Genomic DNA, 19514 nt, shown 5'->3' on the forward strand with positions numbered 1-19514 from the left:
TCAACTAATCTATGACAGAGGAGGAAAGGATATAGAATGGAGAAAAGACAGCCTCTTCAACAAGTGGTGCTGGGAAAACTGGACAGCTACATGTAAAATAATGAAATTAGAACACTCCCTAACACCATACACAAATATATACTCAAAATAGATTAGAGACCTAAAAGTAAGACTGAACCCTATAAAACTCTTAGAGGAAAACATAAGGAGAACACTCTTTGACATAAATCACAGCAAGATCTTTTTTGATCCACCTCTTAGAGTAATGGAAATAAAAACAAAAATAAATGGGACCCAGTGGAACTTAAAAGCTTTCGCACAGCAAAGGAAACCATAAACAAGACGAAAAGACAACCCTCAGAATGGGAGAAAATATTTGCAAACGAGTCAAGAGACAAAGGATTAATCTCCAAAATATATAAACAGTTCATGCAGCTTAATATTAAAAAACAAACAATGCAATTAAAAAATGGGCAGAAGACCTAAATAGACATTTCTCCATAGAAGACATACAGATGGCCAAGAAGCACATGAAAAGCTGCTCAACATCACTAATTATTAGAGAAAAGCACGTCAACACTACAATGAGGTATCACTCACACCAGTTAGAATGGGCATCATCAGACAACCTACAAGCAACAAATACTGGAGAGCGTGTGTCGAAAAGGGAACCCTCTTGCACTATTGGTGGGAATGTAAATTGATACAGCCACTATGGAGAACAGTATGGAGGTTCCTTAAAAAACTAAAAATAGAATTACCATATGAACCAGCAGTCCCACTGCTGTGCATATATCCAGAGAAAATCATAATTCAAAAAGACACACGCACCCCAATGTTCATTGCAGCACTATTTACAATAGCCAGGTCATGGAAGAAACCTAAATGCCCATTGACAGACGAACGGATAAAGAAGATGTGGTACATATAGACAATGGAATATTACTCAGCTATAAAAAGGAACGAAATTGGGTCATTTATAGAGACGTAGATGAATCTAGAGACTATCATGAAGAGTGAAGTCAGAAAGAGAAAAACAAATATCGCATATTAACACATATATGTGGAACCTAGAAAAATGGTGCATATGAACTGGTTTGCATGACAGAAATTGAGACACGGAGAGAACAAACATATGGACACCAAGGGGGGAAAGCAGTGGGGAGTGGGGGGTGGGGGGTGATAAATTGGGAGATTGGGGTTGACATGTATACACTGATGTGTATAAAATGGATGACTAATAAGAACCTGCTGTATAAAAAAATAAATAAAAGAAAATGCAAAAAAAATAGTCAGCTTTTATTTTTCATTATGGATATATAGTGAGTTGCCCCAACACCACTTACTGAACAATTTTCCTTTCCCCTTTTCATTCATTTAAAATACTTCCCGTATGAAATCCTAAATTATATATATAGTATATATATATATATATATATATATATATATACTACATATATATATATATATGTAGTATATATATACATAGTATATAGTATAGTATAGTATAGTATATATATATATAGTATATATATATATATATATATCTTTTTGTACTCTTAACAGTGTTCCCTTGTGTGGTGAGTAGATCTCTGTGGGGACCCTGTGGTCTTTACAGGGAATTTATGAAGAAAAATGTTATTTCTCATTGTGCCGCATTTGCAGAGATGGTGTAAAGCAGTGGAAAATAAAACAGGAGGTACCTTAGCGCAAAACAAAGCTGAGGCATCAAATTGTATCAGCAATCTTTGTATTCTTCACTAATTCACTTCCATGTATTCACAGCAAAAAAAAAAAAAAAAAATCGATGTCACTAAGAATATTTTTGATAAATCAGTAAAAATCAATGCTAATTTTTAACATCTTGAAAATTACTCTATTTTTAATATTCTAAGTGACAAAATGGAAAATTCCTATAAAACATTTCTGATGCTTATGAAAGAACAGTGGTTCTCTCAAGGTAAAGGACTTGTATGGTTGAGTTTTGTGGTGTATTAGCCACTTTTTTTTATAACATCTTTATTGGAGTATAATTGCTTTACAATGTTGTGTTAGTTGCTGCTTTATAACAAAGTGAATCAGTTGTACGTATACATATATCCCTATATCCCCTCTGTCTTGAGCCTCCCTATCCCAGCCCTCTATGTGGTCACAAAGCACAGAGCTTATCTCCCTGTGCTATGAAGCTGCTTCCCACTAGCTATCTGTTTTACATTTGGTAGTGTATATATGTCAGTGCTACTCTCTCACTTCATCCCAGCTTACCCTTCCCCCTCCCATGTCCTCAAGTCCATTCTCTGGGTCTCTGTCTTTATTCCTGTCCTGCCCCTAGGTTCATCAGAACCAGTGTTTTTTTTTTTAAGATTCCATATATATGTGTTAGCATATGGTATTTGTTCTTCTCTTTCTGACTTACTTCACTCTGTGTGACAGACACTAGGTCCATCCACCTCACTACAGATAACTCAATTTCGTTTCTTTTATGGCTCAGTAATATTCCATTGTATATATGTGCCACATCTTCTTTATCCATTCATCTGTCTATGGAGACGTACATGGCTTCCATATCCTGGCTATTGTAAATAGTGCTGCAATGAATATTGTGGTACATGTCTCTTTTTGAATTATGGTTTTCTCAAGGAATATGCCCATTAGTGGGATTGCTGGATCATATGGTAGTTCTATTTTTAGATTCTTAAGGGCCTCCATACTCTTCTCCATAGTGGCTATATCAATTTATATTCGTACCAACAGTGCAAGAGGGTTCCCTTTTCTTCACACCCTCTCCAGCATTTATTGTTTGCAGATTTTTTGATGATGGCCATTCTGACTGGTGTGAAGTGATACCAAATTGCGGTTTTGATTTGCATATCTATAATAATTAGTGATGTTGAGCTTCTTTTCATATGCCTCTTGGCCATCTCTATGTCTTATTTGGAGAAAGGTCTATTTAGGTCTTGTTCCAATTTTTTTTAACACCTTTTTTAGAGTATAATTGCTTTACAATGGTGTGTTAGTTTCTGCTCTGTAATAAAGTGAATCACCTATACTTATACATGTATCCCCATATCCCCTCCCTCTTGTGTCTCCCTCCAATCCTCCCTATCCCACCCCTCTAGGTGGTCAAAAAACACCAAGCTGATCTCCCTGTGCTATGCAGCTGTTCCCACTAGCAATCTGTTTTACATTTGGTGGTATATATAAGTCCATGCCACTCTCGCACTTTGTCCCAGCTTACCCTTCCCCCCTCCCTGTGTCCTCAAGTACATTCTCTAGGTTTGGGTCTTTATTCCTGTCTTGGCCCTAGGTTCATCGGAACCTTTTTTTTTTTTTTTTTTTTAGATTCCATATATATGTGTTAGCATACAGTATTTGTTTTTCTCTTTCTGACTTCACTCTGTATGACAGACTCTAGGTCCATCCACCTCACTACAAATAACTCAATTACATTTCTTTTTATGGCTGAGTAATATTCCATTGTATATATGTGCCACATCTTCTTTACTCAGTCATCTGTCGATGGACACTTAGGTTGATTCCATGTCCTGGCTACTGTAAATAGAGCTGTAATGAACATCGTGGTACATGACTCTTTTTGAATTATGGTTTTCTCAGGGTATATGCCCAGTAGTGGGATTGCTGGGTCATATGGTAGTTCTGTTTTTAGTTTTGAGGAACCTCCATACTGTTCTCCATTGTGGCTGTATCAATTTACATTCCCACCAGCAGTAGAAGAAGGTTCCCTTTGCTCCACACCCTTTCCAGCATTTACTGTTTGGAGATTTTTAAATAATGGCCATTTTGACTGGTGTGAGGTGATACCTCATTGTAGTTTTGATTTGCATTTCTCTATGGTTAGTGATGGTGAGCATCCTTTCATGCGTTTGTTGGCAATCTGTATATCTTCTTTGGAGAAATGTCTATTTAGGTCTTCTGTCCATTTTTGGTTTGGGTTGTTTGTTTTTTTGATATTGACCTGCATGTGCTGCTTGTAAATTTTGGTGATTAATCCTTTGTCAGTTGCTTCATTTGCAAATATTTTCTCCCATTCTGAGGGTTGTCTTTTGGTCTTGTTTATGGTTTCCTTTGCTTTGCAAAAGCTTTTAAGTTCCATTTGGTCTCATTTGTTTATTTTTGTTTTTATTTCCATTTCTCTAGTAGGGGGTCAGAAAGGATCTTGCTGTGATTTATGTCATAGAGTGTTCTGCCTATGTTTTCCTTTAAGAGTTTTATAGTGTCTGGCCTTACATTTAGGTCTCTAATCCATTTTGAGTTTATTTTTGTGTATGGTGTTAGAAACTGTTCTACTTTCATTCATTTACACATAGCTGTCCAGTTTTCCCAGTACCACTTATTGAAGAGGCTGTCTTCTCTCCATTGTATATTCTTGCCTCCTTTATCAAAGATAAGGTGACCATATGTGCATGGGCTTATCTTTGGCCTTTGTATCCTGTACCATTAACCTATATTTCTGTTTTAATGCCAGTCCCATACGGTCTTGATTACTGTAGTTTTGTAGTGTACTCTGAAGTCAGGGAGCCTTATTCCTCCAGCTCCGTTTTTCTTTCTCAAGATTGCTCTGGCTATTCGAGGTCTTTTGTGTTTCCATACAAATTGTGAAATTTTTTGTTCTAGTTCTGTGAAAAATGCCATTGGTAATTTGATAGGGATTGCACTGAATCTGTAGATTACTTTGCTTAGTATAGTTATTTTCACAATGTTGATTCTTCCAATCCAAGAACATGGTATATCTCTCTGTGTGTTTGTATCATCTTTAATTTCTTTCATCAGTGTCTTATAGTTTTCTGCATACCGGTCTTTTGTCTCCTTTCATAGGTTTAGCCCTATGTAATTTATTCTTTTTGTTTCAATGGTAAATGAAAATGTTTCCTTAATTTCTCTTTCAGATTTTTCATTGTTAGTGTTTAGGAATGCAAGAGATTTCTGTGCATAATTTTTGTATCCTGCTACTTTACCAAATGCATTGATTAGCTCTAGTAGTTTTTTGGTAGCATCTCTAGGATTCTTTATATGTAGTATCATGTCATCTGCAAACAGTGACAGTTTAACTTCTTTTCCAATTTGGATTCGTTTTATTTCTTTTTCTTCTCTGATTGCCATGGCTGAAATGTCCAAAACTATGTTGAATAATAGTGTTGAGAATGGGCAACCATGTGATGTTCCTGATCTTAGAGGAAATGATTTCAGTTTTTCACCATTGATAACGATGTTGGCTGTGGCTTTGTCATATATGGCTTTTATTATGTTGAGGTAGTTTCCCTCTATGCCTACTTTCTGGAGAGTTTTTATCATAAATGGGTGTTTAATTTTGTAGAAAGATTTTTCTGCATCTGTTCAGATCATCATATGGCTTTTATCCTTTAGTTTGTTAATATGGTGTATCACATTGATAGATTTGCATATATTGAAGAATCCTTGCATTCGTGGGAAAAACTCCACTTGATCATAGTGTATGATCCTTTTAATGTGTTGTTGGATTCTGTTTGCTAGTATTTTGTTGAGGATTTTTGTATTTGTGTTGATCAGTGATATGTCCTGTAGTTATCTTTTTTTGTGACATCTTTGTCTGGTTTTATCATCAGGGTGGTAGTGGCCTCATAGAATGAGTTTGGGAGTTTTCCTCCCTCTGCTATATTTTAGAAGTGTTTGAGAAGGATAGGTGTTAGCACTTCTCTGAATGTCTGATAGATTTCACCTGTGAAGCCATCTGGCCCTGGGCTTTTTTGTGTTGGAAGATTTTTAATCACAGTTTCAAGTTCAGTTCTTGTGATTGTTCTGTTCATATTTTCTATTGCTATCTGGCTCAGTCTTGGAAGGTTGTACTCTTCTAAGAATTTGTCCATTTCCTCCAGGTTGTCCATTTTACTAGCATATAGTTACTTATTGTATTCTCTCATGATCCTTTGTATTTCTTCAGTGTCAGTTGTTACTTCTACTTTTTCATTTTTAATTCTATTGATTTGAGTCTTCTCCCTTTTGTCTTGATGAGTCTGGCAAATGGTTTATCAATTTTTTTTATCTTATCAAAGAACCAGCTTTTAGTTTTATTATTCTTTGCTATTGTTTTCTTCATATTTTTTTTTCATTTATTTCTGACCTGATCTTTATGATTTCTTTCATTCTGCTCACTATGGGTTTCTTTGTTCTTCTTTGTCTAATTGCTTTATGTGTAAGATTAAGTTGTTTATTTGAGTTTTTTTGTTTGTTTGTTTCTTGATGTAGCCTTGCATTGGTATAAATTTCCCTTTTAGAACTGCTTTTGCTGACTCCCATATTTTGGATTGTTTTGTTTTCATTGTCATTTGTTTCTGGGTATTTTTTGATTTCCTCTTTGATTTCTTCATTGGTCTCTTGCTTCTTTAGTAACATATTGCTTAGCCTCCATGTTTTTGTATTTTATACAGTTTTTTTTCCTTTAATTGATATCAAGTCTCATAGCATTGTGGTCAGAAAAGATACCTGATGCGACTTCAATTTTCTTAGATTTACTGAGGCTTGATTAGTGACCTAAGGTATGATATATCCTGGAAAATACTCCATGAGCACTTGAGAAGAAAGTGTATTCTGTTGTTTCTGGATGGAACATCCCATAAATATCAATTAATTCCATCTGGAGTAATGTGTCATTCAAAGTTTGTGTTTCTTTATTTATATTCTTCTTGGATGATCTGTCCAGTGGTGAAATTGGGGTGTTAATGTCCCCTACTATTATTGTGTTACTTGATTTTCCCTTTTATGGTTCTTAACATTTGCCTTGGGTATTGAGGTGCTCCTATGTTTGGTGCATAAATATTTATAGTTGTTATATTTTCTTCTTGGATTGATCCCTTGATCATTATGTTCTGTCCTTCTTTGCTTCTTGTAACAGTCTTTATTTTAAAATCTATTTTGTCTGATATGAGTATTGCTACTCCTGCTTTCTTTTGATTTCCATTTGCTTGGAATATTATTTTCCATCCCCTTACTTTCTGTCTGTGTGTGTCCCTAAATCTGAAGTGCGTCTCTTGTAGACAGCATATATGTAGGTCATTTTTGTATCCATTCAGGCAGTCTGTGTCTTTTGATTGGAGCATTTAATCCATATACATTTAAGGTAATTATCGATAAATCTGTTCCTATTACCATTTTCTTAATTGTTTGGGTTTGTTTTTTAGGTCTTTTTCTTCTCTTGTGGTTGCTGCCTAGAGACGTTCCTTTAGCATTTATTGTAAATCTGGTTTGGTGGTGCTGAATTCTCTTAGCTTTTGCTTGTCTGTAAGTCTTTTTATTTCTCTGTCAAATCTGAATAGATCCTTGCTGGCCAGAGTGATATTGATTGTAGGTATTTCCCTTTTATCACTTTAAATATGTCCTGCTACTCTCTTCTGGATTGCAGCGTTTCTCCTGAAAGATCAGCTGTTAACCTTATGGGGATTCCCTTGTATGTTATTTGTTGCTTTTCCCTTGCTGCTTTTAATATTTTCTGTTTATTTAATTTTTGCTCGTTTGATTATTATGTGTCTTGACGTGTTTCTCTTTTGATTTATCCTGTATGGGACTCTCTGTGCCTCTTGGACTTGGTTGACTATTTCCTTTCCCATGTTAGGGAAGTTTTCAACTATAATCTCTTCAAGTATTTTCTCAGACCCTTTCTTTTTCTGTTGTTCTTCTGGGACCCCTATAATTCAAATGTTGGTATGTTTAATGTTGTCCCAGAGGTCTCAGACTGTCCTTAATTGTTTTCATTCTTTTTTATTTATTCTGCTCTGTTAGCTATTTCTACTGTTTTATCTTCCAGATCATTTATCCATTCTTCTACCTCAGTTATTCTGCTATTGATTCCTTCTAGAGAATTTTTAATTTCATTTATTGTGGTGTTCTTCATTGTTTGTTCTTCAGTTCTTCTAGGTCTTTGTTAAACGTTTCTTGTATTTTCTCCATTTTGTTTCCAAGATTTTGGATCATCTTAATATCATTACTGTGAATTCTTTTTCGGGTAGACTGCCTATTTCCTTTTCATTTGTTTTGTCTGGTGGGTTTTTACCTTTCTCCTTCTTCTGCTGCATACTTCTCTGTCTTCTCATTTTGTTTAACTTACTGTGCTTGGGGTCTCCTTTTCACAGCCTGCAGTTTTGTAGTTCCCATTGTTTTTGGTCTCTACCCTCAGTGGGTTAGGTTAGTTCAGTGGCTTTTGTAGCCTTCTTGATGGAGGAGACTGGTACCTGTGTTTTCATGGGTGGGGCTGGATCTTGTCCTTTTGATGGGCAGGGCCATGTCTGGTGGTGTGTTTTGGCATGTCTGTGTACTTAGTATGAGATTAGGCAGCCTCTCTGCTAATGGGTGGGGTTGTGTTCCTGTCTTGCTAGTTGTTTGGCATGGGGTGTCCACCACTGGAGTTTGCTGACCATTGGGTGGAATTGATTCTTTGTGTTGATACGGAGATCTCTATGAGAGCTCTTGCTGATTGATATTACGTGGGGCCAGTAAATCTCTTGTGGTCCAGTGATCTGGACTTGGGTCTCCCATCTCAGAGGCTCAGTCCTGACACCTGGCCAGAGCACCAAGACCCTGCTAGCCTCATGGCTTGGAATAAAAGGAAGGAAAAAAAAAATAATAATGAACAGTCAGAGCCGTAGGACAAATTGTAAAAGTAAAAATAAACAGTGAAAATCACACAAAGAAACGTACACACACTCATAAAAAGAAAACAAAGAACAAAAACAAATAAATGAACAGTCAGAACCCTAGGACAAATAGTAAAAGTAAACCTAAACAGTCAAAATTATACAAAGAAACATACGCACTCACAAAAAGAGAAAAAAGGAAAAACAAATTTAATTAAAAAAAAAACAATAAAATAAAAAAGTAAAAAAGAAGAGAGCAACCAAACCAATAAGGAAATCCACCAATCATAACAAGCACTAAAAACTAAACTAAGCTAAACGTGAAAAGCAGAAACAAATCAGGTGTGGAAAGCGAACCCCAAGTCTACAGTTGTTCCCAAAGTCCACTGCCTCAATTTTGGGAATATTCGCTGTCTATTCAGGTATTCCACAGATGCAGGGTTCATCAAGTTGATTGTGGGGATTTAATCCTCTGCTCCTGAGCTTGCATGGAGAAATTTCCCTTTCTCTTCTTTGTTTGCACAGCTCCTGGTGTTCAGCTTTGTTTTGGCCCTGTCTCTGCATGTAGGCTGCCCTCAGGCATCTCTTCCCTGCCCAGACAGGAGGGGGTTAAAACAGCGACCAATTATTGCTCTCTTGCTCACTCAGGCCAGGGATAGTGAGGGGTGTGGTAGTCATAATTGGAATGCAGGGTGAGCCTGTGGTGGCAGAGGCCAGCATGACATTGTAGCAGCCTGAGGCTCGCTGTGTGTTCTCCCAAGGAAGTTGTCTCTAGATCTCAGGACCCTGGCAGTGGCGTGCTGAACAGGCTCCTGAGGGGGTGTGGGTAGTGACCTGTGCTTGCACACAGGATTCTTGGTGGCAGCAGCGACACTGTTAGTGTTTCATGCCCGTCTCTGGGGTCCAAGCTGACTGCTGCAGCTCACGCCTGTCTCTGGAGCTTGCGTAGGCAGTGCTCTGCCTTCTGTGGGTACATGGAGCAGAAATCCCCCCTCCTCGCACATGCAGAAACAATGGTCTCTTGCCTCAGGCAGTTTCAGAGTTTTTCCCGGACTCCGTCCCAACTAGCTGTGGTGCACTAGCCCCCTTCAGGCTGTGTTCACACAGCCAATCCCAGTCCTCTTTCTGGGATCTGACCTCCGAAGCCCGAGCCTCAGCTCCCAGCCCCAACCCGTCCCAGCAGGTGAGCAGAAAGCCTCTCGGGCTGGTGAGTCCTGGTCGGCAGCAATCTTTTATGTGGGAGTCTCTCTGCTTTGCCCTCCGCACCCCTGTTGCTGCTCTCCTCCGTGGCTCCAAAGCTTCCCCCTCCACCACCCCCTGTCTCCGCCAGTGAAGGGACTTCCTAGTGTGTGGAAACCTTTCCTCCTTCACAGCTCCCTCCCACTGGTGCAGGTCCCATCTCTATTCTCTTGTCTCTGTTTCTTCTTTTTTCTTTTGCCCTAACCAGGCACATGGGGAGTTTCTTACCTTTTAGGATGTCTGAGGTCTTCTGCCAGCATTCAGTAGGTGTTCTGTAGCAGTTGTTCCACATGTAGATGTATTTCTTATGTACTTATGGGGAGGAAGGTGATCTCCACGTCTTAGCTGTTCACTCTCTTTAATGTCTCCGCCACTTTTTTTCATAGAATAATGTTTTTACTTAAAAGGATGTTTGTTATACAAATAACGGTTATTCAGACTTGGGTATTTGGCAAATATTTTCTCAAAAATGATTGAAGTGAATTTGCCATCCCAAATAAAATACCTTAGTTATATTTATTACTAATGATAAACTTTACCTTTTCAAGAGAAAAATTAGAAGTTTGGAAAATCTGCCAACATAAGTATTGCTGCTTCCCAGCACTTAAAAACTCTTCTGTTTGATGATATTAATATATGTGACTTGTATTATATAATGAAATATGTCAACATCTGGAAGATCTGCATAACTCAGTGAATTCATATTTTCCAGATGACTAATGTATGATGCTACAAAATCATGTATGAGTAAACAATCCATTAAAAGTGCAAGATAGACCAATGGATTTTAGTCTCACAGAGTGCCAAAAGGGCATTTATATGGTTTTTGATTCTACTTTGCCATCAAATGTTAGGAAACTAACACTTGTGAGGTTTTAGTTTAGTATTAAGGAAGGCTATCCACAATTATCTGAAAAGGCTATTGAAACACTCCTGCCTTTATTACCAGTTATCAGTGTGAGGCGAGATTTTCTTCACATATTTCAAACAAAGCAATATGTTGCCACAGATTGCATGCAGAAGGTGATATAATTATCAAGACAGCTCTTTTCCACTAAAGCAGATATTAAAGAGATTTGCAAAGCTATAAAGCAATTCCATTCATTTTACTCAATTATTTTTGTTTTGAAAAATATAATTTTGTGATTAAAAATATTCCTTATGTTAATGTCTTCAGTTTATTAATATGATTTAAAATGAGTTAATACAAAATTTAACATTGTCTCAGTTTTAATTTATACTACAATGATTATGAAAAGATATAATTCCAATAAACAAAAGCTATTTGGGGTCCTTAATAATTTTCAATAGTGTAAAGGTGTTCTAAGACCAAAAAGTTTGATAACTGCTGGTCTATATCATAATTTCTTCTCTCACGTTTTCTTTTCTCTTTCACACACACACACTCACTCTTGTTCTTTACCCCCGCCTCCAATTCCTGGACAGTTCCCAATACTGTAACAGTATTCTATAACTAAATTATTGTATTAATATTATTATTATTATTTATTTATTTGTTTTGCGGTATGCGGGCCTCCCACCGGTGTGGCCCCTCCCGCTGTGGAGCACAGGCTCCGGATGCGCAGGCCCAGCGGCCATGGCTCATGGGCCCAGCCGCTCCACGGGACGCAGGATCCTCCCAGACCAGGGCACGAACCCGCGTCCCCCGCATCGGCAGGCGGACCCCCAACCACTGTGCCACCAGGGAAGCCATAATATTATATTTTTAATATCTGAAACTGCTAGGTCATTTCCATAACTCTTTTTATCCTGAACTTTTTATGTTCTGAAATATTTATTTTTAAAAATCAATTTGGGTCCTATATTGTGATACTCAAAGAAAACTTGGTATTTTAATTGGTAATTTGTATTTATTATATCTTAGGTTATATCTTAGAAATATCTATTATTTTAGAGAGAACATATCTCTATACAAGAACAAAATTATATAATTTGCTTATTTATTTCAATTTTCTTTATTTGGTTACCTATAAGTTTTGAAATTTAAGTTAAAATAGAATCCTAGATATCCCCATGGAAATAGTACTTATCAAACCAGTGCCCATGTTACCCTTCATCTTTTTATGAGCGTATTAATAATCAGCTTATAAACTGCTTGAAATCGGGAATCATTCCATTTATTTATTTATTTATTTATTTATTTATGGCTGTGTTGGGTCTTCATTTCTGTGCGAGGGCTTTCTCTAGTTGTGGCAAGTGGGGGCCACTCTTCATCGCGGTGCGCGGGCCCCTCACTATCGCAACCTCTCTTTTTGCGGATCACAGGCTCCAGATGCACAGGCTCAGTAGTTGTGGCTCACGGGCCTAGTTGCTCCAGGGTATGTGGAATCTTCCCAAACCAGGGCTTGAACCCGTGTCCCCTGCATTGGCAGGCAGATTCTCAACCACTGCGCCACCAGGGAAGCCCATTCCATTTATTCTTGTGTATATTTTCTGCACAAAGTGTTGGATAAACATTTGATATTTATTTTTATGAATTACTCAATTTTTATTAATCTCTAGGTAACATTTTCATTTCATTCACAATTAACGGCAAGCATGAATATATTTATACTGATATTGTAATGATTTGGAGAACTTTTTAAAGATACTTAATGTCATTAGATCATAAATTTTAATTAACATTGTATGAAAGTAGCATAAATAATGGCAGTATTAAAGGATTTCAATTTTGATGACCCACTCCTTAGTTGCATTTTTCTATGTTTCTTCATTTGTGTTTGACCAGAGGATTTCTATCAGCAGTTTTTCAACCTAAACATAATAATAATAATAATAATAATAATATATATTATACAGCAGGGACAAGGAGAGAAATAAACTGAATCTTTTTTACATCCTGTTTTATATCACTTTACAGTATTATCATGTGACTTCCATTCATGTTTTATAAGCTAAAATACCCAAAATTTGAGTTGAATGCCAGTCTTTATTTCTGGTAAAATCTAAAACTGTTGTGCACAGCTGTGTTTAAAAGAATGGTATTGTTTATAATGGAATGTTTTAGATATTCAAAGTGCTTGGCAGTTAAATAGAAATGTTTTCTTTGGAAAAGTTTACACATTTTTTGAAAATAATTATTGATGTAAAGTGAATTCTAATTATCAAAACAGATAAGTCATTTGTGGGCTTATTAAAGCAAAAACATAAAAAAAAATAAAAACCATTTTTAACAACCAGGTGTATAAAATTACACATAATTTCAAGAAGCTATTATGGTAATATGCTTAAATTATCCAAATCAAATAGAAAATTTTGAATAAAATACTGAAGCATGTCCAGAAAGAAAGTGAGAACCTACCTTTAGTACCTGTACTAAGTAAATAAAAAGTGCCTTACAGGGTTTTGAAAATATGAGTGAGAATTTTAGAGGCTCAACAAAAAGAAACTAATCCATATTTTCAGTGCAGTACTTATATTTAACTTCTTTTGTATTATATTTATATTGCCCTTACACTGATTGAACTATTGATAAACTCTATGCAATTGAATTAGAATTATACACACTATACAATGATGACATTGCATTTGAAACTTTTATAGTTGAATTACGTGTATAAACTTTTCTTCTTAATTTCCAATAATTTGCCAAAAAGGGCACTGTAGCAGTTCTGAAAGCCAACTCTTCAAATGAGTAATTGCTATTTAATTTTTCAGTGAGAAAACCAACCTAAAGTAACAATCTTTGTTGATGCTTGCTCAGATCAGGTGGACCAAAACAGCAGGAAGTGCCTCTGACAGATTCCAAGACTCAAGTGTCTTCAACGAGACTTTGAGGATTACAAATATTCAGCGACACCAAGGAGGCCGGTATTACTGTAAAGCAGAGAATGGCCTGGGGTCCCCAGCGATAAAGTCAATCAGAGTGGATGTGTACTGTAAGTAAATTTCCCAGAAATCTATAATTAAGTCTACTACAGGTTTCTTCTGTCTTACAACTTAAGGTCTGTTTTTTTTTATTGTTACATCTATTGAGAAAAACTAGGGTTTGTTCAAAAAAACAGAGTTCTACTTAGTTGAGAATGACAAGTGTATACAGTTGTGATAGCTCATTTAACATATTTCCGGAAGAAAGAATCTCCATTAGAAATTTTCAGTTTTTATTATTAAATAATACATATTCATTACAGAACATTTAAGAACCAGATTAATAAGACAATAAATATCACTGAAAATCCCACCAATGACTGTTAGTGTTGAATGTATATACTTCTTATCTTTATATATAAGTATGAAAATGCATATTTATATTTGTATAAAAAATCATACTTTACATACTGTAATCGGTTTTGTTAACTTTACCTATGTGTAATTTCTGTTATTCTTATTTTTTAAAATGCACATCATGAGCAAAACTATTTGAATTGACTTGTGAAAGACCAAAATCTCAGTATAGAGTCTGTTTTTGATCCAATTCTGTTGAAAGTAATCAGTATGTAGGGCAATGCTGTGCCACCTGGAAATTGTTTGTTGATTTATTTTTGTTCTTGGTCTCAGTTTTCTACTTTTTGCTGTTAGCAAATATATTTAAAGTCCTCTTGGTCTCCTTACTTTCTTCCCCACCAAGACAAATTAAGGACCTACGTTCAGTTTGGTCTTTTGCATAGGTTTCTATCGTTCCATTGTCTTTTTACAAGAACGTGCATTTTTTGGGTTAACTCTCTAGTGTTAGAATAAAAGGATTTTTTTAGTGATTCAGACATAAGTAACAAGTGAGGAGTTCCTGTTTTTCTACCCATCTTTCATTCTTTCCTTTTTTCTTTTCTTTCAATCAGGGTAAGTATTGCATAGTTGGGAAAGTGATGGGAATTATATGTGATTTATCAGATCCTGTGCTGTATCTTATGTAATTATTCAGGTGACTGCGAAGTGGGTGACAAGGCTGCATTTATGATTCACCTTCTACATTCAGGTGCTGCTTGCACCATTCCTGAAAAGGATGAGAGAGAAGAAGCCCATGTCCAATCTTTCTAGCATTTCCTAGTCCCTTAGGCATCCTCTGGCATAACTAGGGCCTCTGTAGCCCATGTGCTGCTCTCTCCCTGTCCTTACGGGCCTTCAGGTTAGCCTTACCCCTATGCTTCCCAACAGTATAGCCTCTGGACACCCATCCCCTGATCAAATATTTATAGTAACATATACTTTAAAAAAATACTATGTTTAGTGTTTTTCACATATAATTTTAAATGACACTAAATTTGATTTAAATGAATTAAACACTTCTATAATATAACTTTTTAAAGTATACTGCTGTGTTTTTTGTTATAGTTTTGGTCATGAAGTTTTAAAATACACAACTTCAATACCTTAGACACAATCCTAAAATCTAAAACATTCTGCAGATTGAATGGGTGTGTTTTGTTTAATTTTATTGGTGGCAACATCTAACCTGAAATGACTTGAATACAAAAATAGAAAAGACTTTCTGGTCTTTATTTACCCTGCTTTGTCTGAATAATCAGATGTTTTGCTCTGGAAATAATGTATTTGATTACACAGTGTTGCCACAGAGCCTGCTGGCTGTGTTATATTATACATGGTATATGTACTTTATTATCTTCCTAAAATCTGAAATATTCTGAAAAACATTCCCCTAAGTCTTTGAATAAGAGATTGTGACTTGCATTGCCACTCCAATAAGTTTGATAAAAACAATAAAATTGTATTGCTGTGATAAAAATCTAATACAAGAGGGAAATGACATTTTTAGAGACTTAAAAAGAGGCTTCTCTTCTTACTGCAAAGCCTTTTCAGTACTATTCTGCATTATACCCACTCTTTTCTGTTTGTTCATATCCCTTGCTGTCCAGACTCAGTTGTGCCTCAGGATCTTAGTTCACATTGCACACTTGGGTGGAACTGACAGCATGACTCCCTCCAGTTTTCCCAAGCCCTGTTAGTCTTTTAAGGCCTGTGTTACCTTCCAAGCAGCCATGCTTGAAGGCACTAGCTCTATTCCCTTCTATGCCTCCTTTGGGATTTTTCCCACACAACCTAAACTTGACAAACATCTTGTTCTATGTTGTTTAAGTTAAATGTCATGGTGATGCATACCATAGTGAAGTACTACTTTCAGTAAGTTTCTGGTGACAAGGATTTATTAGAAAGCTGTCTAAAATTATATTATTTGAGAGAATAACATGTATTCAATTATGGACTGTATAAACAAATGTGACATCTCAATAATATAAATTTTCCTGGGAATACATTAACTTCAGCTCCAGAGAAGATTTTTTTTTTTTTTTTTTTTTTTTTTTTTTTGGCCACAGCTGCGCAGCATGTGGCATCTTAGTTCCCTGACCAGGGATAGAACCCATGCCCCCGGAAGTTGAAGTGTGGAGTCTTAACCACTGGACCACCAGGGAAGTCCCAGAGAAGATCTTTCTTATGGGGATCTAGACATGCGTTTTAAGTAGTTATGCCTATTTTGAAAGTTTAAATAAATAAATTCCTTCACATAGTAAATCTTCAAACATGTTTTGACTGATAAGAATACTTTACAATTGATACAATTAGGCCTTTTTGGGAATCCATGTTGTTCAAATATAACCTTGATTGAACAACACAGTTTTTAAGCAACACAGTTTTTAGGCTCAAGTATGTTTTCTCTACATGAATATTTATACTTTAAAACCTGTCCTATCATTGTCAGTAGGAACATGACTAGCATATCAGTGCTGAGTTTAAACTTGGCAACATTGACATCTAAAATTGGATTATAGTCTTAAGATTCATCTGCTACTTGGATTTTGATTTGATGTTGGACTGGTCGATTGAATTGAAATTCATTTTTATAAACCATAAACAAGTGAGCAACTTTATTTCAGGTGCTGTTGCTGTAACTACTTTTGGAAATGATAAAACAATAGGATTATTATTATTTTTTTATGCTTGAAGTCATGGTTTTAGAATCATCAACTACGCTGTAGATTTCTATTTCTTTTTCTAAACTAATTCGTCAACATTGGTAGAACTTGGAACAGAGTATAGGCATAGAATACAAAATACAAAATAATCTGCAGGTAAGGATTATATTTGCAACAACAAGCTGAGGCAGACTATGGCTTAGATTTAACAAAAATTCTAATAAATGATACTAGAATTTATCCTTGAATCCCTTGTTATAGGTTGTCTTTTAAAAATCTTCCATAAAATATTAAGTTTATAGCCATCCTGGAGAGATTTCATAATAGTAAAAATGTGTACCTCTCATTAAACCCCATATTCTGATCATAAGTTTCTAGACTTTAGAGCTAATACCTACCTAAAATAAAATTTAGTGCTAACTCATTATTTTGATAAGGAAATTTATTTTCAGAAAAGGAACCTGCTGCAATGCTGATTGATATAAAATGAAGTGATTTTATTAGATAGATATTTTGAAATATTTGTGACGCTATATTAATATTTTGATCAATTTGGGAAGATTTATTAATTTAAATTAACAATTTCTTCCCACATAATTTTCTAAAATTTATTATAGTAGAAAAATTGGACCATTTAGGTTTTATAAAGCAACTACCAAATGTATTTTTTTTTTTTTTTTGGTTTTCTCTGTGTTACTATTTTGAGAAGATATAGCTATGTTTCTCAGTTTATCATGACCTATCATTTTGCTTCCTAAGAATTCTAAAAGCATTCCGAAATGAAGTATAATTCCTTTAAAAGTATATTTATAAACAAGCAGATTTCATAACCACATAACTTATTTTTTTTGTAAAATCTGACCTAGTCGTTTATACAAATAATTCTGATCAAAAGCTCATCAATTACAATTCTTCTTTTGCTGGGAAATAGCTTCCGAGGGTCTGAAAACTAACAGCTATATGTTTAAGAAAAATATGTAGGATTAGTTCTACTTAAACCTGCTGTTTTCAAACATATTCATTCTTCACATCTTCTCCCTAAAACTATGCTAAAACAATAATAAAGGAATAAAACAACAACAGTAACAAGAACAAAACACATATCAACAGTGATAGAGGGAATGGGAGAGGAGATGACAGAAAAACAATTTTGAAGGAAAAGGATCAGATCAGGGAATGGCCACTGCTCAGCATACTAAAGAAAACTTGAATCAAAGCTGTCAGTATGGGGCTTCCCTGGTGGTGCAGTGGTTGAGAGTCCGCCTGCCGATGCAGGGGGCGCGGGTTTGTGCCCTGGTCCGGGAGGATCCCACGTGCCGTGGAGCGGCTGGGCCCGTGAGCCATGGCCACTGAGCCTGCGCATCCGGAGCCTGTGCTCCGCAACGGGAGAGGCCACAACAGTGAGAGGCCCGCGTACCACAAAAAAAAAAAAAAAAAAAAAAAAAAAAGCTGTCAGTATGTAGGAGGATAGAACTAGGCATACTGAAATGTTACAGAATTCTTAAATAACTCAGGAATTGGAGACACCATTTAGCTCTTAGAGTGTAATTCAGTCTTAAAACAGAAGAAGTGGTTAAAGGTCTATATAAGAAGAGTTAAATACTCAGACCTCCTTTCATATTTCAAACAATTCAGTGCTCAACTACTTAACTTCTCCCACCAACTTCCTAGTCAAATCCCTGCAGAAGGCTAGAAATTTATTTTTGTGAGATGTTGAGCCTGAGAAACTTTGAACTAAGAAACATGGAATCATTGGAAACAAGAGGCAACATAGTCTTAAATCACAGTTATTAAGTGAAAGTTTACATACTCATCACAATCCCTTTTGACACTTGGTTCTGAGAATTCCTTTCTGGTGGAATATTGGAGAATTCCTATCTAGGAAAATTGATGATCTCTGGAGAAAAGGCTACAGATCCTGACAAAAGGGTCCTTGTTGAAACAACCTCACTAATACACTCACAGTGAAGCCTACTGTTGATCAACAGAGCTACCAATAAGCTCTTTTATAACTGAGTCTTAGATGTGAGTATACCAGATAACCAAACATTTGAGACAATCTTCTAAAAAATAAAAGAGAGAAACCAAGAAAAATAAATGGGAGAAAGAATTCAGGAAACAAGGATACTTCAGGGAGCCCAACTACAAAATAAAACACAATTATTGATACTTTTATTTAGTATTCTCAGAAAAAAAAGGGAAATGTTGCATTCACATAACAAGAATAGGAAAAGAGAAACAAGGAATTTTCAGAGAACATCAGTGAACTCTTAGAATATTAAAAATCTTAACATAAAAATCAATAAAAGGGATGGAGATAAAGTTGACGAAATCTTACAGAGAATAAAACAAAATTTATCAATCAAAGGGATGGAAGAAGAAGGAGAAGATAAGAAGATTAGAGAAATGGTCCAGCTAATCTAACGTTTGAATAGAATTCCAAAAAGAGAAATAGAGATGAAAAAATTATTTTCTAAAAAATTAATAAAAATTTCTATCATATTTAGACGTATGTTTCTAATTAAAAAGCACCCACTAGGTGTCTAGCACATAGAGTAAGCAAGATCCACACCAAAACACATCCACATGCAATTTAAACACTAGGATAAAAATGAAGATCTTAAATGTTTCCAGTGAGATTTTCATTTTTTCCGAAATGATCACATATAAAGAATTAGGAATCAAAATGGCATAATAGAAATCGGAAAGCTAGAAGACAATTGAGTAAAGCTTTTGAAATTCTGAAGGAAAACTATTTTCAAAC

At 35.7% G+C, this 19514-nt stretch overlaps 1 protein-coding gene across 4 annotated transcripts in view; it reads left to right on the forward strand.

Annotated features, from left to right (window-relative positions):
• Positions 1-19514, forward strand: part of MDGA2 (MAM domain containing glycosylphosphatidylinositol anchor 2) — an 842328-nt gene that overhangs the window by 419519 nt on the left and 403295 nt on the right. For all 4 annotated transcript variants that reach the window (XR_009531733.1, XM_060096268.1, XM_060096270.1 and 1 more), the window contains exon 3: positions 13588-13762. Coding sequence is in view for 3 of the 4 variants with exons in the window: in XM_060096268.1 (XP_059952251.1) it covers positions 13588-13762 (175 nt within the window). In the remaining variant the exon portion in view is untranslated. The remainder of the gene's footprint in view (positions 1-13587; positions 13763-19514) is intronic.

This window comes from Mesoplodon densirostris, chromosome 4 (genome assembly GCF_025265405.1).
Source record: "Mesoplodon densirostris isolate mMesDen1 chromosome 4, mMesDen1 primary haplotype, whole genome shotgun sequence".
In the NCBI taxonomy this organism is placed as follows: Eukaryota; Metazoa; Chordata; class Mammalia; order Artiodactyla; family Ziphiidae; genus Mesoplodon; species Mesoplodon densirostris.